The following is a 26,267-nucleotide window of genomic DNA, read 5'->3' as shown; positions in this document are numbered from 1 at the left end:
TCCTGTTTCAGGATTGACCCAGAAAAGCAAAATTGTTGTTTCTGCAAAATGCCCAGTAAACCTCTTGGGCAGAGACCTTATGCAGCTATTTGGTATAGCAGTAGTTCCGACTATCCAGGGTATGGAAGCACAGCGACAAATTGATACCTTTGCAGTGCAAACGGAGGGCAAAATGTCTTATTGGTACAGCCAGGACTTGGTTACGACTGGTCCAGGGGCAGTGGCTGAAGAATTGATGAATGTAGCCATCAGCAAGTTCCCCTCCCTTGACATTGATAAACAGCATTTGTTGCACTGTACTCTGTATTATTGTAACACACCAGGACCAGATAAGGAATATGAGCAAGAATTGTTTGGAAATTGTGCAAACAGATTGATATTACGTAATCTGTACTGGGACACAGAAGGGAACAGTGTAGCCAGCTGTTCATTGCCCCAGGAGTTCTTTGCACTCTATAAATCTAATCGATTACCACATGTTAGCTTAACTAAGGACAAGAGTGTGAAATGGGTAGACTTAGGAGAAAAAGTCACGAGATGGGAAAAACAGACAAGAGTTAGAACTGTCAGAACAGGGAATACAAATGCAGAAGTTGAATTGGATATCTCAGACCCACCCAGCTGTACACTTGCAGTCTAGCAAGGACAGCTGATTAGCACTCCTATTGAAGGAGGAAGAGAATGCCTTACAGAACATACCAGAAACTCTCTGGTCAACAGGAAAATCAGATGTAGGACTTATTCGTACAGTGGGACCAGTTACTATAATGCCAAAGTCAGCATTTAGACCACAAAAAAGACAGTATCCCTTAAGAAAAGATGCAGAGGTAGGAATCAAACCTATTATAGCAGCTTTACTTAAGGAAGGGGTGCTGGTGGAATCTCCTGATTCACCATGTAACACACCTTTATTTCCTGTTAAGAAAGCGAATGGAGAGTGGCGTATGGTTCAAGATTTACAAGCTGTAAATGATGCAGTAATACCAAGGGCACCTACGGTGCCAGACCCACACACCCTGTTGAATGATTTAAAACCTCAACAGAAATATTTTTCTGTGGTGGATATCAGCAATACGTTCTTCTCAATACCAATACACCCTGACAGCCAGTATTGGTTTGCATTCACATTTCAGGGGAAAAAGTATACATATACGTGACTACCACAAGGGTACTGTGAAAGTCCAACAATATTCTCACAAGAAATGGCAAGCAACTTGGTGGGATTTACCCCACCAAGAGGTAGCCAGATTTTGCTTTATGTTGACGATATCCTGCTGGCGTCCCCCACCCAGCAAGACTGTAAAGAAGATACCATAGCGCTATTAAAATTTTTAGCCACTGAAGGACATAAAGTAAACAAATATAAACTGCAGCTTAAGTTAAATACCTAGGATATGTAATATCCAAGGAGGGTAGGACATTAGATGAGGACAGAAAAGTAGCGATTTTGCAAGCACCAAAACCCACTACCAAGAAGGAAATGATGTCCTTCCTGGGTACAATAAACTATGCCTTGGAATCTGCACCGTTGACTAACCTGATTTATAAAAAGCCTATGGCAGCACAGGATTTGTTACAATGGACACCAGAAGCGGAATCTGCTTTCTGTAAACTGAAACAGTTAATAGCGTCCTCATTAGTTTTGGGATTACCAAACTATCATAAATGTTTTTTCCAAACTGTAGATTGTAAGCAAGGTTATATGACATCAGTGTTAACACAGCAGCATGGGGACAAACAATGCCCCATTGCTTATTATTCATCACAACTGGACCCAGTGGCACGGTCTTTACCTCACTGTGTACAAGCAGTAGTTGCAGCTGCAATGGCAGTATAGGCTTTGGCCTCAGTAGTTTTGTTCCACCCTCTCACATTGAGAGTGCCACATGCAGTTGCAATTATTTTACTGCAAGAGAAGGTAGCATATCTTTCCCCTGCTAGGCATCTTTCCTGTATAACTATATTGTTGAGACAACCTCATATGACAATTGAACGATGTACAACTTTGAACCCTTCTACCTTGCTCCCAACCCCTGCAGATTGCACACCATATAGCTGCCTGCAGGTGATTGAGTAAAAGACACTGCCTAGAAAAGACCTTATGGATGTTCCCTTGGATGATGCCGAGGTGACATACTACGTGGATGGCTCATGCAAAAGGGGTCCTGCAGGACAGAACCTAGTAGGATATGCAGTAGTTTCTGATACTGAGATTATAGAAGCAAAATCTTTACCACACAATTTATCTGCACAGGCAGCTGAATTGATTGCCTTGACATGGGCATGTACCTTAGCAAAGGGTAAATGTGTGAACATTTTTACTGACAGCCAGTACGCTTTTTCTACTGTACATGTTTTTGCGCAACAGTGGAAAAATCGAGGAATGATAACATCTACTGGCAAACCAATCAATCATGCACGGTTTATTTTAGATCTTTTAGAATCTATTCAGTTACCTCAGAAAGTAGCTATTTGTAAATGCACAGCTCATACCAAACAACAGGACAGGATTTCAAAAGGTAATGCGAGAGCTGATACAGCTGCAAAGCAGGCAGCTTCAGAAGTATTTATTTTGAATGAGGAATTACAACCCTCTGAGATTTTAGACTTAGAAATGTTAAAGACAATGGAGACACACTACTATGCAAGTTGAAAAACAAAGATGGGTAAAATGAGGAGCAATTCTCGAAAAGGGGCTGTACATCTCTAAAGAAGGAAAACCGATATTGCCATCTAATTTGTTTAGATATGCAGCCTTGTTGAGCCATGGGCAGTGCCATGTCTCAACAGGGAGGATGGTACAGCTGGTGAACCAAGTGTTCACGATGTATGGATTTAAAAACTACTCTAAAAAATTTTGTTCGTTATGCCACGTTTGTAATAAACATCATGCACAAGGGGCATTAAAGCCCAAGCAAGGTAGTTTCCCTACACCACCGTATCCATTTCATACAATCTGTATGGATTTCATAGAGTTGAATACATGTGAAAATAAGAAGTATTGTCTTGTCATTGCAGATATGTTTTCCAGATGGGTGGAAGCCTTTCTGACTAAAAATCCAGATGCAGCAACTGTGGCCAAAGTCCTTGTTAAAGAAATCATCCCTAGATTCAGCATTCTGGAAAGGATCTACAGTGACAACGGCACATACTTCGTAAATCAGACCATACAACAGTTAAGTAGACATTTTGGTATTTCTCTAAAAAATCATTGTGCGTATCACCCTCAATCTGCAGGGCTAGTAGAGAGGCATAATGGGATTTTAAAGAATAAGCTAAGGAAGTTAATAGTAGAAACGCAGAGAAATTGGGTGTACTGTCTGCCCCTGGCACTGTTGAGCATGAGAACTGTTCCGAATGCAAAAGGATTGACTCCTTTTGAAAAATTATTTGGAAGGACTTATTATATACCTCAGTGGAAATCTCTCATGCCCGCAGACCAGGAAGCTGACAGTACACTAGCTGAGTACATGCGAAATTTGTTAAATTCTAAACATTTGTTGTAGTCAAATTCTGTTTCAGATAAAGAACAAACCAGACCGCCAGAAGTGGCAGTGTCCCCTGGAGTTTGGGTTTGGGTGAAGACAGTAAAGAGAAAGAATTGGGCATCACCAAAGTGGGAAGGTCCATATAAGGTTGCTTCTGTCGACACCCACTGCAGTCAAGATAGCAGAGCATGCCTCCTGGATCCACCTGATGCACTGAAAATTAGTCAAGAACTTTGAACTGGACAAAAATCTTGTCACATGCCAAGAGTAAAAATGATAGAGTACAGAAGAAATAGGAATGCAGAACAACCTTTTCCTTAGAAGTATTGCATAATCATCCTGTTAACTGCGCTAGTGACAATAATCTTTTTGTTGTGGCCTTTCCTTTTCCCAGCCACACAGACTGAACTGAATAAACGTGAAGCGTTACTTATCAACTGGCATCCAAACTTTAACACTTACCAGGCAATTAAATATGTGTATGCTGAGACTTTCAATGTTTTGAATTTCTGGATTTGCACAGCTTTGCCGACAGCATACGGGGGGTTATTAATGACTACAGTCCCCCTAGGGGTCAATGAGACCTGGGAGAATTTGATTTATGATACCTCAACCATTACATCACAAGATAAAATAGCATTGCACTTGTCTGTTCCACAAAAGGGAACTGTGTGTTTTTATAAAAATAATACTGTTCAGGTGGGTTGGAGCAACTGCAATGTAACTGTTCCTTATAGTTGTTACACTAAAGGTAACAATGTAGATCTTTATTGTAATACGCTCAGCTAATAAGTTACAGATTGCCAACAATATATCTAATAACAAAGCAGGAGATTCTCTCTTTTCCAATGTTGTTGGTAAAATCTGGAATAAGCTTCCAAATACACTCACTTCTCTCTCATCTACACAACTCTTTAAGAAATACCTCAAACATTACCTAAAAAGACAATGGCTTTGTCCCTGCTCAAAGCCTGATTGAAAAATACTCTTCACTTTTTCTCCTCCCCTCCTCTCATGCTTTATAACAAATACCCCACCTTGAGAGTCATTGACTATCAACTACTAACCCCTTCTTACCTGCATTATTGTCCTTCCTAGTCTCTATTTTTCTTTTTCTTACTTATTGTTTTTTATTTTTTCTCTCAAATGAATGTTGATGCTTAATTACTATGTTTAACTGTTGCCTGATTGTATTTGTAACCCCTCTATTGAATTAAGACATGTTTATCTCCAAAATCTACTCTAATGTCTCTGTACAGTATTCACAAAATTTACTTTCTTTACATATTATGCTGTATAATTTAAGCTAGTCATTTTTTTCTAAGTTTTTAATGCCTTAATGTATTTGTGCATGGAGCTTTTCTCCCCGGGCCTCTGCTGAAAATGGATATGTATCCAGCTAGACTAGCCCGGTCAACAAATATAAAATAAAATAAAAAATAAATAAATAAAATAAATAAATACAAATTATGATTCATTTCTTGGATTGATACATAAAACACTTGATGAAGTAAAACATAATTCTGTTCTTTATAAACAACTGTCTATGATAGATAAAAAAATGTTTCATGCAGGGCGAGTGTATATTCATAGCAAAGTTACTACTAAAGTAGAGGATTGTTACTTTGTGTGTGGCAGAAAGGCATACAAATGGTTACCTGAGAAATGGTCCGGCAGTTGTTTTTTGGGTTACCTGGTTCCGGCCATACAACACACTGCAGTTTTGCCTCGAGGAAAAATTTGAAATGTCCGAGAGATCATCAAGAAACCTGTAAATCCAGTGGGACAAATTGATGCACGTTGGAAAGACCATCATTCCATAGGCAAAGGACTGACACATATGGACTTGAGTGATAGCGTTATATCGTGGGCAGGCATATGGAGCAGTGAAATCGATTTGGGAGCTGAGAAAACTGTCAAAACATCTCGAAGTAATGAGTAATGCAACTTTTTCTGCTCTCGAATTGGTGACTGATGAACTGAATGCTATGAGAACTGTAGTGCTTCAGAACCGCATGGCTCTCGACTTCACCCTATCGGCAAGAGGTGGTACTTGTGCTTTAATCCAAAAAGAATGCTGTTCGTATATTCCTGACCATAAACACGAGATAGACAATCATCTTGAGGTAATTCAGCAAGTGTCAGCCATGACCAAACCAGGCCCAAACCCACTGACGGACTTCTTCCAGAAATGGTTTGGGGGGTGGGGTACCATCCTAATGAACATCCTGATTGCCATTTGTGTAGGAATGCTCCTACTGGGAGTATGTGTTTGTTGTGGCATCCCCTGCATGAAAAGGCTGATTAAAGACCTTATAGACCTATCAGTCTCTGAAACCTTATATCAAAGTACTGAGTTTGAATAACTATTAAAAGATTGAAAATGCTTTCATAAGTTTAAACTGAATGACTCTCTTAACTGCAAATCCTAAGTGGAAGAGGTTAGGAGATGAAAACAAACTGTTTATGCTTATTTTGAAAGTAGAATAAAAGTACTAAAAGGGGGGAAATGTCAGTAAAATATGTATTAATGTGTGTATTAGTAATATGCTTAGTGCATTTAGAGCTTGAAAAGGGTTAACACATTTATTCTATTTCATACTGCATAAATCTTTACAAACTGCCGATGCTTTTCTGACCTTGTGTTGTTAGCTAAAATCTTGCCTGTGCCTTGGAAATTTACTGAGAAGCAGATGATTTCTGCTTATGTCAGGAAAATAATGAATAGAACAATATTACTTGTATGAAGCTTAGACAAGATGTTCCATTTTGTGCTGTGAGAAAATACACAGCTGTAGAAGCTATAGATAATTAGGACAAAGCCTGTTTGAAAATATGAACTGCAATCAGCATTTGCTTGTATCTGAATTAGAAGAGTACCTTGAAATGTAACACTGTACAATAGAAGCTTATAAACGAAGTAGAGGCCACCAAGGCCAGGTTGTTTTTCTCAAGAGTTTCTCACAAATCTAGTCATGTCAGTAGAAAATCTGAATAACATCTGCTGTAGAACAATACTGAAAGTTGTGTTTGATTATGTCAGCCATAGAAGGCCATGTCTTGTAAAGTAGTATAAGAATGAGCATACTTCCTGTTAGTAGTTAGACAAGTCCGTGTATTTGCATATTTTTGTCTCCTGGCGGCAAGTAAATAAATATACCTTAACTGAACCTTACGTGTATTAGTCTTTGAAGTTTCTTCCTTTGACATACATATATATATATATATATATATATATATATATATATATGGGATTCGTCAATATGTTCTAAGTTTCACTACTCTGAACCCCACTTTACCGAGTCCACTTATTTGAAGTAGTGAAACTTCGAACATTGACTTCGGCAGTCACACTACAGCGCAGAATGGGAATATTCCCTTTTCCCCACTGTAGTGTGATCTTGGAGTTGGTATATTTAAGTAGGGGGGGTGGGGGGACACAGCCTCCCATGGGGGGTGCATGGGGGCTTGCTCCCCCTACAAAAACATGTTTTAGTGTTTTTTTTTTTTTGAGTAGCCCAGGGAACCAAACTTCAGCGAAAGTGCACTTTCATTTAAGTGGACTTTTGCTGAAGTGTACAGTCTACTGTTCTATTTCGAAGAAGTATATTTTCGATGTAGAGCAGTAGACCCATATATATATATATATATATATATATATATATATATATATATATATATATATATGTGTGTGTGTGTGTATGCAAATATATATATATATATATATATATATATATATATATATATATATATATATATAAAGAGTACTACGGACATGCATTTTTCCCTTTTCTTAAATGACTGTAGTGAATGATATGTTTGTAAAACCATTACAACCTCCTACCCCTCAGATGGTGTAGAGGTACATTGCTGTGATTGTAGCACACAGGGTCCTGTGTTCAAGACATGGTAGTGATGATGTTTTTTCATTAATATTAAATGATCATAATGCATGATATGTTTGTAAAAACATTACAAGTTTTCACAGCTCAGATGGTGTAGTGACACCTTGCTGTGATTGTAGTGCACAGCATCCTGGGTTTTGTAGGGCTGATTGTTTTGTTGCTGGGCAGAACAAGGGCTGATGGAGACAGAGAAATTAAAGTACTTTTGAGCAGTTCTAAGTGGATTTGTGCAGTTTTGTGCAAAGCTAAACAATGCTAACAGACAGTTAATGCTGAGCACTGCTTAACAGTGTACAAATCTCCTTAGCTGAGCAAACTGATGCTTAGAATTTATGTCTAAGCAATGCTTAAATTGGCTAAGCATAGCTGAGCGCTGTTTTACATTGCTCAGTTTTCATTAAAAAATATCAGAATTGTAGATTAATTCATCATTACTAACATATTATTAACTGTATATGATTTACTTTACATGACATCCCTCTATGTGCTTTCTTTACATTACCTTGGGGTGTGACTATACTGTATGGATCACTTGTGTATACATGGGTGATTTCACATGTTATATGCATTCACACTTCCATTTTTGGCCAGCTACACTACCCTGGGTAACAAATATCAATAACTACATAATTTAACATAAAAACATTATATTTAACAATGCTTTCCCATGTAAAAATAATGTGACTGTCTTGGTACTCGAACCATGAATGCTTGCATGCAAAGCCAGAACTCTAACCACTACACTATCTCATTATTAAGGATATTAGCTATACATTTTTATTTAGCTCCTATGAGATGTTTAAGCAATGCTGAGCAGAGGGCCATAATGTGCAAACCCGCTCAGCTATACTTAAACTTAACTTAGAACGAAAAAAAAAGCACTTCTGGTGTATTTAGTAAAGCATATTTGGTAATGTACTACCTGTCATTCTATCAACTAAGTCTGTATGGGGCATATCAGGGTTGAAGTCACTACATAATAGCATACATTTGAGTTTCAGACTTCTGATCCTTCACTACATAATATTATATTAATACAAACCCTGCTCCTCTACCAACTTTCTAAGTTTGTAACAGCAATATTTATGATATGTCCCTACTTGTCCCACCATCATTCTAGGCTTTGGCAAGTTTTTTGCTCTGAGCGGTTGGACATGTTAAAGGTGCTATATAGCACTTTCCCATTGCAGGGGGTGTTGCTTCCTATCTAAATATCTGCTTTCAGTGTCTGTGGACAATGACATCACTTAGAAAGTACCGTATAACACTTTGACAATGCAGGCGGTGTGTGACAGTACATAAATTGCTTGATATGCTTATGAGTGTGGAGTCATCTGCATCTTGTATTAAGGTGGCCTAGATGTGTAGAGGGTGTTGGTGAGAATGCTAAAGAGGAGAGGACCAAGGATAGTGTCTTCTGGTACACTGTTGGTGACTGGAAGGTATGGAAAGAATGTGGAGATCCATTTCACTAATACCTACTGGACAAGTAGCTTTTGAACCATAGAAGTTCTGGCTGAGGCAGCCTAATGACATCTGGAGTGAAAGTTTTCTGTGACAAATTGCATCAAAGGCTTTAGGCAAGGCTTGAAATAAGACAGAGACTAGTTTGCTGTTATCTCTAGCTTAATTGACAGTATCTATAAAGGTTAGAGGTGCAGTGTTATTACTATGGGATGGACAGAAGCAATGTTGTGTGGGGGACAGGAGATCTTCCTACAGGAGTTAGTTTAGGAATTGTTTTTGAATACATTTTTCAAGTATTTTGTAGAGGGAGGGGATAAGTTTGCCACAGACATAAAGTTAGTGATGTCTGTTGAATTTCCTCCTTTTCGTAGAGGGATAATTTGTGATTTTTTTCCAGAGAGAGGGGATGTGGGACTAATCTACTTATAAGGATTTAGACAGGATAGGCAATTATATTGACTGCTATTTTAAGGTACTTGCCTGGTAGATCAAAATCTGAAGTAGAGCATGGTTTGAGTTTCTTTAAGAGTTGATTTTTTTTACAGGATGTACTTGTTATCAACAAGAAGACTGGTTATATACATAAGCTTTGAACTGCATTCCATTTATCTAGAAATCATAAAAGTAGGCAGCCATATGCCAAGCAGATCTGCAACACACGTATAACCTGTCACAATAAATTTGATACCAAATAACTTTAAACATGCAGTGATAATACCACCTGCTAAGGTCCCTTCACCATCAGATATAAATAATGTTCACCCTAATGCCTGAAAAATTACCTTTATACAGATTTTAGAATACATAATAAAATGTAATATTTAACTGACAGTCAGCTTAACTTCTCTGCCACATATGACAGTACTACAGCCATATACAGTCATATGCACACTATCACGGAAGAAAGATTGCCTACTGGACCAATATTTCTAAATTTTAAAAAGATCATGTGAAATGGTTAATCATTCCCTCTTACTACAAAAAGTAAACAACTGTAGGTTTTCCACTCAGGTTAATTGATGGTTCCAGTATAACCTCTAAAGCTCTTGGTCCCAATACTCAATAAGAAACTGGGTAAACCAGAAAACAAGAGCCTCAAGGATCAGTAGTTGGCACATGGTTTTCCTAAGGATCTATCATAGATTAATTGTCTGCTTTAGACAGAGGATATAGCTGTCATATAATGCTTGCTAAATCCTGCTGTGAAATTTCCCTATAATATGGATCTGGTCAATTGCATGCAGAATAACCAAGGAAAACCTAAGAGGCTTAGAAAATCAAGAAACCCTGCAGTCAAAGACCTAACAGGCACTCTTCTTCACTGCACTACATAACAAATGTATTTAGGTGATATATTGTCTCAGAGTCTATCCTTCAGAGATTACATTGAAAATACATAATAGCAAAGTTTTCGGCCAACCACTCTCTTATACAATTTCTAAACTACTTAGTGAAGAGGCTACATGTACTATTACAATTAATGTAATTCTTCCTAGGATTGAATGTGTACTCCCCATTATAGCCCTCCTATATTCACACAATACTGAGCGTATTCAGGCCATGGAAAAGGAAATTCTTAGATTTATTTTACTGGCCAACAGTAGAGATCATAACTATCCTACCTGAACTCATTAATACCTGGAGTGATGATCATGTTCTATTTTTAATCATTCAACCAACACTAATTGTGTGGCTGCATTCTTCCAATCAAGCTTATAGCACTTGAAATTATTGAGTCCTCACTATTAACATGGCTTCATCAGGGTAACAATATAACAGATCTCATCCTTTTACACACCTTGCCAAATCACATGATTTCATACACATGAACAATTAAAATTTCACATTTAAAAATATATACATTCAAATTTAAATACAAATACAAAAATTCCATATATATATATATATATATATATATATATATGCCTATGTATATATATATATATATATATATATATATACATATATATATATATATATATATATATATATATATATATATATATATCTATACTAAAATAATTTCAGAAACTTCATATATTAGACCATGAAACAGTTTAAAAAAAAATATATATATATATATACCTGGACAAACATATTTAAAGAAAAATGCCCCTTTAAAACTTTTCTTTAATATGTCTCTTTGATGCTAATAATATATTTTATATTGATCAACTTGTTTAGTCCTGGATACTTATCAGCTTGAAGCCTTAACTGACATGTTTTTGATCTCTAATAAATTCCTAAAATCACCTCCCCTTATATAATTAATCATATGAACAATAACTGGAAAATAAAATTGTTTAAATACTTTTCCATCATTAATATGCCTAGGTAATACATTATTCATATAATTTTATAGCATACAATCTGATTGATTCATTTAGAGAATTTTCATGCTTCATAAAAACATAAACAAGTGGAACATGTGGCAAAATGTATAACACCTGTAGAATTAAATGTATAATGATATAATAGAGAAATTGTCTGTTCATAATGTATTATATCAACATAAGGCCTTTCATTAACAAAATTATGTATACTACACATTCCTTTACACTTATTCATCATTAATGGTTCTTTTATATTTATATTATTTCTAAACAGCAACACTTTTGAATTCATATACATATTCCTTCAATAAATGCATTCTGGTTTACTTCCTATAACTGATATCATATCTTCTAATTATCTACAATTATATCTCTAATGTTTTTATTACCCAAAGACACATCCAAACAAAAATCCAATTCTTATTTTGCCTATTATTATTCTATACTATTTTTTATTATTAAACCTTTTCTTAAAATGGGTGCAAACTATATTTCACATTTATAAATGATTTCTTGTGCTACTTCTAAATTTTTTGTCATAACCTCTTTATTTTGTAATTGTACAATAAAATCTAATTTTCCAAAATCTGTCCATCTGTAGTTATTCTTGAAAATGTATTAATTTGCACTGTTGTTATATTTTCTTTACAAAATAAGGGTGATGGCTATTGAAATGTAAATAACTATTCACCAAAATTGTGAAAGACACCCATAGCAACAATAGTCACAATAGCAACAAAAAGTGGCCACTCTAATGTAGAAGAAGTCAAATTATGTGCACACAGATGCATAAGAAATACTCTTCCAGGCATTATTTGTCCTAAGACTTAAAATATGAAAATATACTACACAAAATTAAAACATTGAATGAATGCAGATACATATTAAATTACAAATAAAACATACATATTTCTCATCACAAAACCTCCTTTTTTATTACATCTTCTAACAATACAACTGTCCAACCTGACACCCACACAAAACTCCTAGGGGTCATTATCAATGACAAACTCAAGTTCAACCTATACATACTCCAATGTATAAAAAAACAAACCAGAAACTAGGTCTGCTATATCAGAACAAAAAATTCCTAACCCCGGAATCTAGACTTACCCTGGGCCAGGCACTCATCCTCCCCTCCCTCTTATACGCTGCCCCAGTTCTTACCAATATCCAGGCCTCCACTCTAAACAAACTCCAACAGACTTACCATAAAATAGCCAGATTCATTACTAACTCCCCATACAACTCACACCATTGCATTTCTTTAAACGCTCTTCAATAGCTTGAACTTCCTCAATTTTTGCTATCTTATCAATTGCATATGCTACACTCTATTCTTTATAAACCCTCCTTCTTTCCATCTCTATCTTCCTTAGTCTCCATCTACATGCCATCCCGGACCCACCATACTTTTAACCAACAATTACTTGATATCTACCACCCAAAAAGGTCAGTAGGCAAACTACTCTACAAACACTCCCTTGCCCATGCTTGGAACAAACTTCCCCTTGACTTACGTTCAATCTCCCACACCTCACACTTTAAAAATGAACTGAAAGCTTATTTTCTCAATTCCAGAACCTGCCCTTGCCATGACCCTACCTAGTCTTCCTTCCCTTTATGTACCCTCAAAAGGACCATACTTAGTACCTCATTACACCTCTCTCTCCAATGTGTCTACTATGTATTTGCATAATTTTATACAAACAAAAAATGTTTATTGTTGACCTATTGAACTATATCAATGTAAAATTGTTACTTAGCTTCTTTTTAATGCAACTTTAACTTTATGCATGTAACCCAACATATGTGAATCGTTTTGCTAAAACTGCTATTATATCAATATTGTTTAAAAGTGTACTTGTTTTAAAATGTACTACTGGAGCTTTTCTCCTCGGGTCTCCACTGAAAATGGGCCACAAGCCCAATTGGACAAACCCAGCTAACAAATGTCAATAAATAAATAAATAAAATACATAAACATTACCAAAGAACCCCCAATTAAATAAAGCAACACATATAATATCAGCCACACTAACTTAAGAAACAAATGGGTGAACATTACAAAATACATTTCTAATTTTCACTTCTTGTTAGTTGTCACCAAAATTATTACCTTTCTGAATACTTTAAGGGTACAACAAGAATATTCTCTGATAATTCAGCTTACAAAATGATATGAGAGGAGCATTCCTGCTTGAATAAATGTGTTATTTTCAGTTCTTGGGATGCTCTTGTAAATATTTTGAGGCTGTGTTATATGGAAAACAGTATACATGTTGTGCACCATGCTACTTATATACAGGTCTCTACATCTTGACTCATTCACCTGGCAAAATACAGATGAGGTAGTTTGTAATGTTATCACTTGTTTATTAGCAGGACTGTGTAATAGCACACAACAGTTTAACAAGTGTCCCTTAAGGGAACATTTCAGATCAAAATTCAAACAGCAAAAAAAATAAATAAAAATACTTTGCACATCTACCATTTAAAAAAAAAACAGGTAGAGAAACTATTTTATAAGTTCATATGCTCACAGGACCATGAATAGCCTTGCCACAATATTCCAAATTGTAGGTACCCATTAACATTTATACCTAGTTTCAACTCTTTTCAAAGAGGGTTTGAAGGGCCAGAACCAGGGTATATTTTTGATTTTTTAGCCATTCATCCAAGTTATACTTAAAGAGGGTCAGTGAGTTATTTTGCTTTATATCAAAAGAAAATCTATTTCATAAAAGAGGGATTCTCTGAAAGATATATATCTATTTTGCCAGCAGGTCCTATTTATGTTTTTGTGGAAGTTAAGATCTCTTGAGCAGTTGTTGAGCGTGTTATTAGTTTTGTGCATAAGAAGTCATATAGGACTGGATGCTGCAAGGCTCTGTAAGCTAGATTGATGCCACCTCTCAAGAGTCTCTAGAAAACAGAGAAGAGAGAGAGTGTCAGCACCTTAAGGCAGTCTGGGAAGTCAATACTGTGGTCTCTCATGCTGTGTCATATGCTTAGAGAGGTATATACCAAAGAGGACATTACAGTCTATTATGGGCCATGATAAGGAAGAAGTAGAGAGGAATGATAACTTCCTTAGATCTGAAAGCAATACTTCCAGAGATTTGGCTGGCATGGTAAAAAGATTCCCTAACAGTAGTGGATACCTGGTGATCAAAGTATAGTTCATTGTCAACAAAAGTTCCCAGGTCCCTAATGGCTGAGTCATATTTCAAAAGGGTTTTTACCTAAGTGGTTGCTATGTGGGTGCCCAGTTTTGCCTAAGGATACAGTGCTGAATTTCTTGGCATTTAGTTTTAGGTCATGTTGCAGGCATCAGTCAATGGAGCCTACAGAAGAATAACAAATCAAAGTTTGCAGACTGCAAACTTGGTCAGTCATATACCCTTGACATCAGATAAATTGTCCTAGAACTGATCCCTGGGGGGACATTGTTGGTAATTACTCTTTTTGAAGAAGCATGCCTCCCATAATAATAAATTGGGGTCTGTTAGTTAGGCAGTTTGTGATCCAGTGGGTAACATGGGAATTTGCAACTAGTTTTATTAGCTTGTTGATATTGCCAGAATATGAAATGGTTTCAAAGGCCTTGGCCAGGTTCTGGCAGGCAGTGTGAGCCGATTTCCTGAGTGTGCTGCATCAGTGACATGTTCAAAGAAGCCCACTAATTTCAGGAGGAAGGATTTAAATTTAATAAACCCAAATTGGCTTAAGTCCATAGCTTGTAAATTGCTTATGTCCTTATTAATAAGTTCTATAATGAAATTGCTTTGCAGATAAGGCTGGTGAGACTTACAGGTCATTAGTATGCTGGATCAGCAGTGGATCCCTACTTGTGAAATGGGATGACTACCACCATTTTCCATTCATCTGGCATGAACCCAGTGGAAAGGCTAAAATTGAATATGCTTAGTCATTAGTTTTCTAAACAGCGTCTGGTACTGACAAAATGACAGCTTAGTACATTGTCAAGAACCAATAAGCAAGTGATTTTGGCCTTGGACAGAGCATTTCGGTCCTACTTGGATGTGATCAGAGAGTGTGCTGTGAGTGAACCAATATGTTAGGGAAAGTTAGGGGCAATAGGGGAGTAAAATTAGAGCTGAATTTATCCACCAGTATGTTGGCTGTGTCCTCAAGGGACAAGTAAGTGTTGTTGTTCTGTATTAGCTCTGATCATTGTTGGGCATTACTTCTATAGTTTCTGACATAACTGAAGAAGGATTTGTGGTTGCTCTTAATTGAGGCAGCAGTTCTCAATTTGCAATTACTTTTGGAGGATTTGACTTTCTTTCTGAGTTCTTTGTTGATCTTTTTGAGTTCAGCTTTAATTGACATGGTATTAAGTTTGGTTTTATGGGCTATGAGTTTCTTCCGTTTATTGTTTAGCTTATTTATACTAGGGTTCCATCATAGGTATGATCCCACATTTGGCATTATATTTGTGTCTTATGTGGACAGATGCCTTGATGCAAGATTTGAGATGGGAATAGAAATTATATCATCATTAAAGTGAGAAGGGTACTTACATTTCATAGCTGTATAACATTTGCCTTAGATCAGACTTTAAAGACAGAGGGGTTTTGTGGTAATTCAGGTTTTATACTCATAATGAGTTATACTGAACAGTGGTCAGATTTGAACACGGATATGGTAAGTGTAGGTGTTGAGCATTAGGGTGGTAATATTAGTGAGAACCAGGTCTAAAATTTTTGAACCTCTAGTCGGGACTTGAACAAGGAGTCTTAGTAGATATTTATTTGAGGTGGTGTAGGTTTCCCAGTTAATTGAGGTGTAATTTAAGTATCCTAATAGAATAGTATTAGGCTTAACAGGGATGGTTAACAATTTGTTTGGATATGCTTCATGAGCAAGCAGATAACATGGAGGGGGTATTGTAGCTAGGCTAGGATATGATATGGTGTATTGCAAACAATACAAAATATATAATTATCATGCATAAACTAGGTACAGATATTACTACATGCCCAGGGACTGCATCCCCCTTTGGGTTCATGCTTTTGCATCACAATACTCCTGAATGTAGTGATATCTGTTACACTTCTCATACCTTATAAGTTCAACCAACTGGAAATGAAGGTGTTGAAGGGCAGTAGATCAGCTGGGAGAAGTGGAATGGGCAAACAGTCTAAGATTAAAATTGAGAGACAGCCTTTTGAAAGGTACATGTGGGTGTTTGCCCAAGAGAAGGAAGGCAAGGCTTGGGAAAATGTTAAAGCAGCTGAGGATGGAACACAAGGCAGTAGTCAGAAATAAGAATAAAGAATTCAGAGAGTAGAAATAAGTCAGAGGGGAAGAAGAGAAGAAAACCTCTTTCAATATTATAAGGGAAGCATCTGAATGGTTGGAGAATGCCATGGTTGGACTGGACAGGAAACTAGGCAAAGGAATAAAGTGAGTAGAGAGAGAATTTTTCAGGTACACTCCAGAGGAAGAAGGGGAGGGTCACACCAACCTCTATAATCTTGTCAAGGAAGGAAGGGATGTTAGGGACAAGAAGGACACTGATGAAGTACTAAACAGGTCCCTCATCTTAATACTCAAAAAAGAGAAAAGGGGAAGGATACTATGCTAAAAGGAGAAAAAGACAGCAGGAGGTGATAAGTGGGCAAGTGGGCCAGTATGGATGGAGAAGAGAAAATGAAATAGCTTATATAAGGCCAGTAACAAGACATGAGTAGGATGCCAATCTGAGTGTTCTAAAGCCTAAAATGTACCTTAGGAGAACTGCTCTCATAAATCTTTCTAAGATCTCTGCTGAATGCAGTTACAAGATGACTGAAAAACAGCTTCACTGGCCTCCTTGTTTAAGGAAGATAACATTGTTACTTCAAGCAGCTAAGAGAGAGAATACTTGAAAAGACAGATATCTTGAAAGATCATATCCATAATTATAATCAAACAATAACTAAGGTTTACTTTTCCTTGGACAATGCAGTTAGAGACATGATAAAACACTAACATGATTAACAATAACACTTTACCTATCACTGTCCTCAGCGGTGAGAGTGAAGTCTAGAACACATTGGTACTTCTTTTCCCCACAGGAATATTTCAGTACAGCCTGTGTTTCTTCCGTATCACTGTTCTCCTTAAATAAAAATAAGGAATTAATACAATTATTCTGACAATTAAGCAAGAGTTCAGCAGAAATTAAGATTTATTTTACTAGATAACTGATATTCATTTTATTACTACGAATTACAATTTGTACATTATGTTTTTTTTACGTAATGATGCCATTAGGTTTATAAATATTTTCAGATGTACATATTTCTTGTATATGGTTCCTGTACCTTCTGGTACTCAGGAATTTGAATTTCCATACCTGCTGATGAGAGAATGCAGAGGTTTTTGTACCTGCTTGCTACACAAGAGGAAAATGTTAGCAACCATAAAAAATGTAATATATTCAGGAGGTGAGCTAAAACAATGTATCAAGTTATGCTACATTGAAATATGATTAAATGCAATGCATTCTTCAAACGTAGGATTTGTTGAAGAAGCTAGATGAAGACAAATAACTATCCTACTTTTCTGGCCTAATGCTCTGAGATATGTGCCTAAGGGTAGAGTTCAGAAAATCAGTGTGTAGGTCTACAGTTCATAACTCATATTTAGTGAATCTGCTAATCATAGATCTGGCACTCAGTAACCCTGATACTCAGTGTGAAAGTGAGTGACAGTGATGTAATGGTTTTATGCTGGAAGCTACAGAGACAGGTCTTGTAAACAAAGAAAGATTCACAGCTATTTTCCATACTACAGTCCAATTATAGTACAGATAGCATTTCAACTGCAATCATACCTCCCTCGTGTACCTGCTACAGGGAACATCATTTGGTTAAAAAGTTCATGTTTCTCAGTAAAGTTCCTCTCAATGTTCCATTGAACTCTGTGTCACACATTTCAGTGTTAAAATTTTTAAGTGAAATCCATGGCAAGAAATGAATCATATTAATTCATTATAAAAGATATTTATAATAAGTAACCAAAGTAGCATTTTTTCCTCATCCTTCCTAGTTGAAGGTGTTAGTAAGCCATTAGTATGTGTTCCACATTTTGCCCATTTGTTCCACATTATGAAGGCTAGTGTTCCTCATTTTGGAGATGGAAGGTTGAGAGCTATGACTGCAATAGAGACAAATGTCTGATTCAGATACAGTATTTCACACTGGCAGGTACATCATCAGTGCACTGCAACGTGAAATAAATGATGGACTGAGCATTTCAATGTCACACAGGTCATCACAGAAAAAGAAACTTCATGCTGAGGTGAGGCTGCAGGTACGGTACACAGAAAGGTGGCATTCAGTATAGTATAGTATAGCAGTAACTATTGCAAGAGGTGCTCAATGTCTACAGGGTGACTATTGTCACAGTCTGTGTGTTCATGTGTTTCACAGTATAGGAAGTTGTACTATTTATAGGGTGCACAGTGTCACAGGCTGTATGCACATGTGTTATATAGTGTGGGATGCACTTGTGGAGGGGGATCACCTATGTGTTAAACAATAGTGCGCACATTCTTGTAGGAAATAGAACACACACTGCCTTGAGGATACTGAGTATGCAAATCAGGTCAGTAGTGTGAACCCTATACTCCTGTGGTGGCTATAAACACAGCCATTTGAGAACAATCTGAATGGCCTTCCATGCAGGGTATGGTTATCCACAGTGTGGTACAGTGCTGTAATTATTACAACACTATAATGAGTAATGAAATAAAAAAGTAAATGAAGCACATTCATTACTCATTTCTGCATACTACTGCTTATTTATATCACTGACATATTCATGTCTTGAAAGCTGGCTTCTCGTCTGAACTATTACTTAGTCCTCTTTAATTCTAGAATAGCCAGCAAAATAGACCTGTAATTAAACCATTTTTGTATAATTACTCTTTCTCATTATTAATTGCAGTTTTATTTTAATTCAGTTTTTCATTTAATTTATACATGTGTTAACCAGGTAAACGCTCTGTTTCTCAGACCCTTTTGGAGCTATAAGCTTTAACTACTCCAATATACTATAAGGCAGAGAGATTAAAAAAAAGAAGCAAAAAAGAAACATAGATGTGTGAGGTATTTTACATTTTTGAAAACTGCAACAAACTTACTGATGTCTAATAGGCAAAAGCCAAACTGGATGTGTATCCAAATCTGTAACAGCTTTAAAAGCTGTAATGCACTACATGTTGCCACACGCCAAAAAGAAGAATGGCAGCCTGAAAAGTACTACAGCTTTTAAAACTGTTTGAGCTTCTTGCCACTGTTCAGTGATAGCTGCTTTTTACGCTCTAATGCAAAACTAGAACTTAATTCATTAACACTCAGACTGAGTTGAATTTCACACTTCTTGAATTCTACAGATGGCTGGACAGCTTTCACCTGATCCAAATTCCTGAGAATGCAGTTTTACAGCCTATAACTTGTAATCAAAACTTCTACAATAAGAATGGTTAACATCTTTACCTTATTACAAGGTACAGGGCTTGAGTCTGACCTTGAGTTATTGGATAGGCTTAAAATGGCCCTTCAGGGCAGTTAGTGTAGTATGCACCTGTGAACTATGAATTGTATATATCCTGATAACTGTACCAGTTAAAAAGAAAGATAAAATACAAAAGTTCTGCACATACTCTTCTTTACAATGATGATAGTACTATATCAGCTAGACATATTTGTTTATTTATTTAACATTTGTTGAGCAGGAATGTCCGAATGAGCCCATCAGCAGAGGCTGGGGAAGAAAAGCCCCAAAAGACTGCAAACATAGTTTACAAAAGTTAACAGTTTATGATAAACATTACAGAAAAAATGAAAATATATTAAGAAATACACTAGGTTAACAAGTAAGAAATACAAATTATGTTGTCAATTTGCATATATAACAGCTGTTGAGAGAAGCAAAACAAACTATTTACAGTATATATAAGTTCATAAGTATATATATATATATATATATATATATATATATATATATATATATATATATATATATATATATATATAGTAGGAGGAGATGGTAGAGGCATGGAACTAAGAGTCTAGGCATGTTCAACAGGAGGAAATGTACAGTTATGTGAGAGGAAGTAAGGGGGATATAGGAAAGGGAGAGCAATAGGGAGAGGATGAGAAAGTGGTGAAGTGTAATATAGAGCAGTTTGGGGTAAGAGGTGAAAAGAGCAGCAATGATGTATATGTTAGAGGGATCCGAGAGAGAGATGGATAAAGTGGTGTTTTTAAACGAGGAATTTCAAGGAAGGGTTTTGCAAAGACATGTTCAGGTGTTAAGAAGGTGTTCTTTGGGAACTTTTTGGAATACTTGTGTTTGAAGTATTTTACAGAAGGCCAGGGGAATTTTGTTCCAGGAGATGGCAGGAGAGTAGCTATACAAGTTTTTACCTAATGATTTTTTGGGTTTGCATATGTCTAGGTGACGTTAGTCTGAGCTCCTAAAATTTCTAGCTGGTCTATACAGACATATGATCAAGGAGATGCCAGGGCAGGCAGAGGTTTTATTAAGAATAGTATGAATGACAGGTAGTTGAGAGGACAGCAGCTGGTGAGGGAACTGTAACCAATTTAAAGCCTTGAGACAATTGCAGTGATGGAAGCGAGTGGTTTGGTTTGCTGCAAATCAGGCTACTTTGTTGTAGGTGGTTTTGAGTTTAGCTAGTAGACTAGTCTGCAAGTTGGTTAGGATTTGTGAGCCATAGAGGAGTCTAGGTAAAAGGTAAATATAGGCTAAATAGATACGAGAGTCCTTTGTGAGGAATGTTTTGTTCCTGTAGAGTAGACCAAGTTTTTGGTATTTTTTTCTTTATACAGTGGTGGCCATGTCGGTCAAATTTTAGTTGATGATCTATGATGGCACCAAGTGGCTTTGTATGGGTTTCGACATTGATGATGATGTTGTTAAATGATATTATAGAGAGGGCTGGTTAGCAGTGGATGAGTGATTTTGGAAGAAATAGGAGTTTGGTGTTTTTGGGATTGAGAATTGGTTGTTAGTGAGCCATTTTTCAATAGAATTAAAGGACTTTTGGGTACAGATGTACAGATCAGACAGGGTATCTGAAGTAATGATGATAGTGGAGTCATCGGCCTATTGGATGAGGATAGATTGTGGATAGGACATATAGAGATGACGAGTGAAGATATTGAACAGTAATGGACCAAGAATAGACCAAGATAGATCAAGAATAGACCCTTGTGGAACTGTCAACTTAATGGGGAGGAAAGGAGATAGTGAGTATAGCCATTTAACAGATTGTTGTCTGTTAGAGAGGTAACTTGTGAATCAAGATATGGTAAGGATGGAGAGGTTAAGGTCAGAGAGTTTGAACAGTAGCTTGGGGTGAGAGACAGTGTCTAGGAAGAGAAGGGCGACAAGTTTGTTGTTTTCTCTGGCTATGGAAATGGATTGGGTAAAGGAGATAAGGGCTGTAGTGGTACTGTGGTTAGGATGGAAGCCATGTTGAGTGTGGGTGAGTAGGTTTTCTAGGAGAAGATAGTCCATGATTTATGATGATTATGTACCCATTTGTCTAGTATTTTTGAGAGGGGGACAATATAGATATAGGGTGGTAGCTTGATAGTTGAGTGGAATTGCCACCTTTGTGGATTGGTATAGTAAGAAATTGTTTCCATAGTATGGGAAATGTGGATTCAGATATAGAAAGGTTTATGAGTATGGAAATAGGGTGTGCTATGGAGTTTGCAGCTAGCTTAAGGAAAAAAGGAAGTCATTTGTCGACAGAGGTAGAGCAGGACTTAAGTTTTAGTAGGAGACATTTGATATAGCTGGTGGGAATGGGTTTGAGAGAGAAAGAATTGTTTTGATTAGAGTTGGGGGGAGGTCTGTGGAGTTAGGAGACTTTAAGTTTGTTATTAGTTTACTGATGGAGTCTATAAAGTAGGAGTTAAGCAAGGTGGCTATTTCAAGGGAAGTATTGTTTGGACAGGGGTTTGGTGTTGGGGGTTACCAAGGTGGAGGATTTGACTGATAGTGTTCCAGAATTCTTTGGGGTTGCTATGATATGTAGATTGGGATTTAGGTAAAAGTTTTTCTTGTCAATGTTCATTAGTTTTTTAGTGAGGTTACAAATTTCTTTGTAGGTTTGTTAATGGGAGGGGGATTTGGCCCTAGCCCAAAGTTTCCAGGCATTGCCTTTTTTGAGCATGAGAGAGCATGTGGATTGGGCTAGACAAGGGGAGCAGAGGGATTTGACTCTTATGGTTCAGAGGGGGGCAAGGGAGTTGACTATATTCATAACTATGGAATTGGATTGTTGGACTGCATCATTTAATGGCAGATATGAGAGAAAGGACCAGTTGATGGAGGAGAGCACATTATTGAATGTGTCAGGATAGAAGTTAGAAAGGCTATGACATTCTTTGAATTTGTGTTGCCTTTGATCGTGAGGGTGGTATCCTTGGACACAGATTGGTGAGTGGTCACTGATAGAATTAGATACAGTTTTGGGACTGTGATAAAGGTCAAGATTAAAGACTAGAATCCAGTCTATAATAGTACTGGAGTAGGGAAGCTTGTTAATGTGTCTGGGGGTTGAGATAAGTTGTGTGAAGCTGTGTAAGTTTATGTAGGAGAAGGGTGAGTTGGAAGTTTGGGATATCCAGTTTATATTGACGTCTTCCATGAGAGTGGTTTCATTAGGTATGTTGAGAGTGAGCCTTGAGAGGGTTTGTTCTAGTACAGGTATTGTCACAGAGTGGCATGTATATAGCAGCTATTGTTAAGGTTTTATGGTTGTTGAGTTTACAGTTAGCAAGTAAGAGTTCAGCTGAGTGAAATGAGGGGGGAGGCTTAGAAACAGGGGACAAGTTCAGGTGGTCAGAGTATATTACGGTAACTCCTCCACCTTTTTTATTTGGTCGATCAAGACAAAGAATGTTATAACCAGCAGGTAGGAATGTGTTGTCTGAGATGTGGGGTTTGAGCCATGTTTAAGTGACTGTAATTAAGTCGGGGGAGTAGTGCATCATCCAAGCAAGGAATTTGCTGATTTTGTTCATGATACTGCATATGTTGAGTGAGTATATGGTGAGATGCTTAGCGGTTGGGTTAGGGTAGTGTGGTGCAGGTTTGGTAGTGGAGTTGGTTTTGAGGGGGTTGGAAAGTAATCCAGGGATGGGGTGTATGTCTCTAGACAGGAGAAAGGTCTTATGGGGGTAGGCAGAATTTAGTGAAGGGAGATGCTGAAGGTGACATTTGTGCTTAGAATTTTGGGTTATAAGAGAAATGGGGGGCTATTATTATTCTGTGGAGGAGTGAGTTAGTATAAGAAATAGAGGTGAGTTTGAGTGTGAAAGGTATGGTGAGTGACGGTAGGTGGGGTATGAAGAGGATTAATTAGTGTTTGACATGAGGAGAAGTAGGTTAACAAGAGGATGAGCAGTGTGGAGATGAGAACAAAGAGCATATTTGGATATTGACAGATAGTAGAAGTTAGGTAGATACAAATGAGTTGTAGTTGAAAGAAGTGTGATCACAGGGGAAAGGTTTAATTGAATGTGATGGGTGAGGAGATTGGATGTGGACACGAACACTGAAGGAGTGCAGGGTGTGTGTTTCAGTAGGGTTCACACATCCAACATGCCCCCTGCACTCTGAAAGTGCTGTACGGCACCTTCTAACTGCTTTCAGTGTCCGCGGACACAGAAATCTGGAATTTAAATAGGAAGCAATGGAGGGGGTGTGTTACAGGTACTGTCACACACCCCCTGCATTGTCAAAGTGCTGTACAGCACTTTATAAATGCTGTCAGTGTCCATGGACACTGAAAGCAGGAGTTTAAATGGGAAGCAATACAGGGGGTGTGTGACAGGTACTGTCACCCCCCTCCCCGCAATGAGAAAGTGCTGTACGGCACCTTAAACATGTCTCAACCTCTTAGAGCAAAAAATCTGGACAAAGCCTAAAATGATGGAGGGCATACCTCTCAACCTCTTAGAGCAAAAACAGAACAAAGCCTAAAATGATGGGGGACAAATAGGGACAGATTATAAATATTGCCCTTACAAACTTAGAAAGTTGATAGAGGAACAGGGTTTGTATTAACATAACATGTAAGGGAAGGATTAGAAGTCTTAAACTCAAATGTATGCCATTATGTAGTGACTTTAATCCTGATATTGCCCATACAGACTTAGACAGTTGACAGAATGACAGGTAGTGCATTATCAAATATGACTTACAAGTAGTATTGATACATGTAATTAAAGTGCTGGTATTAATTTTTTTTCCATTCTAACTTACGTTTAAGCGTAGCTGAGTAGTTTTATTTGTTATGGTCCTCTGCCCAGCATTGCTTAAACTTTTCATAGGAGCTAAATAAAAATGTATAGCTAAAATCCTTAATGGTGAAATAGTGTAGTGGTTAGAGTCCCGGCTTTGCAGGCAGCAGTTCATGTACTAATACAGGTCCTTTTTTTTTTTACATTGGAAAGCATTGTTAAAATTTTTCTTTTATTTTAAATTATGTAGTCATTGATATTTGTTAACCAGGGTAGTGAAGCTGGTTCAAAATAGAAGTGTCAGTGCATATAACATGTGAAATCACCCATGTATACAAAAATGTCCCATACAGTATAGTCACACCCCAAAGTAATGTAATGAAAGCACATAGGGGGACGTCATGTAAAGTAAATCATATACACTTAATAATATGTCATTAGTGATTAATTAATTCACAATTCTGATTTTTTTAAAATGAAAACTGAGCAATGCTTAGCAGTGCTCAGCTTCGCTTAGCTGGTTTAAACAGCAGTCAGCTCAGCTAAGCAGATCTGCAAACAGTTAAGCACTGCTCAACATTTACCCCTTTAAGCACTGCTCAATTCAGCTTAGCGGATTTACACACTGCTTAGCTGAGCTTAGCATTTTCAGAGTGGTCCAATGATGGCAAAGGGAAAGAACATGGCCTTATTTAAACCACACAGGTGGGAATACAGCCAGAACCTGTTGTAGTTTGCTCTGTGCAGGAACCATGTCTGGTGTTGGAGAAGGAGTGCGTTTTTGGCCGCAGCACTGGTGCATTCTGGAGTCCAGGGTCATGGCTGAATTCCTCATAGAACACCATGACAACAGATTGCTGCAGGGATAGTACCAGGGCTCTCAGTACAAAGCAGAGGCCTGGGACTGCCTGACATATGACCTCACCAGTGCCACTGGAATCCCCTGAACTGGTGAGCAGGTACAGCATCATTATGCTGAACTAAAGCATAGGAAGGAGGAGTTCTTGGCCCAGTGGATCCAAGATGCTTGGGCATGGAGTGCTCCAGTAGTTTGTAAGTATCTCATCCATAGCTGTACCAAATTCTAGCCTGAGTATGTGTTAGACAGGTATGCATAATGTTTGTTTTCCCCCCTACAGCTACAGCAGAGAGGGTTAGCAATGCTGAGGCTCATGCCAACAGACTGACAAAGCTGCACCAACAGGCTGGTGAATACAGATCTACCTTGCAGTATATAGTGAAATAAATAAGAAGGAGTAAATTGTTTACTGCCAGTAGGTGTAGTGTGTTCTGTGTCTAATGAATAAATAAAAGTTTGCCAGATTAATATTGATCTACAGGCTAGGCAGCACTAAACCACTGTGTTATATAAGTAAAATAAAAACTTATAACACAAACTGCTGTGTTTACTCTGGTATGTTGTTGTAGAAATAGAATGTGTACAGCTTCTTCACAGCAAATATGGCTTTCACAGCACACATTAACTGAGGTTGTTCTGAGAACTAGCTGTTAAGCAAAACTATAGATTGTGGAGCTGTAAAACAAGATATAAATGAAATATGTTCTGCACTTGTGCTAACATTTGCTTTCCAGATTGTATTATTTCAAATGATTAATAAACAGTACACTAACTATCTGTTATGCATGAATCACAGGATTACAAGGTCAGACTGGCTAACCAACAGGGTATTAGGCAGAAATCAGATAAACATGGGACAGTAGCTCCCCAATAGCTCAGTGTGATGAGAAATCGGTTTGTTGTTCAGCTTTGCA

At 37.3% G+C, this 26,267-nt stretch overlaps 1 protein-coding gene across 1 annotated transcript in view; it reads right to left on the bottom strand.

Moving 5' to 3' along the window:
• LOC122809688 (von Willebrand factor A domain-containing protein 5A-like) overlaps positions 1-26,267 on the bottom strand; it is a gene marked incomplete in the record, with an annotated part of 1,061,360 nt that overhangs the window by 622,281 nt on the left and 412,812 nt on the right. Inside the window, 1 exon segment of the mRNA XM_044081364.1 lies at positions 17,217-17,323. Coding sequence (XP_043937299.1) covers positions 17,217-17,323 — 107 coding nt within the window.

Source organism: Protopterus annectens, chromosome 8.part0, assembly GCF_019279795.1.
Source record: "Protopterus annectens isolate FY-2018-M chromosome 8.part0, PAN1.0, whole genome shotgun sequence".
NCBI lineage: Eukaryota > Metazoa > Chordata > Ceratodontiformes > Protopteridae > Protopterus > Protopterus annectens.
Note: the sequence above shows the minus strand (reverse complement) of the source record. Positions and strands in the feature narration are given on the sequence as shown.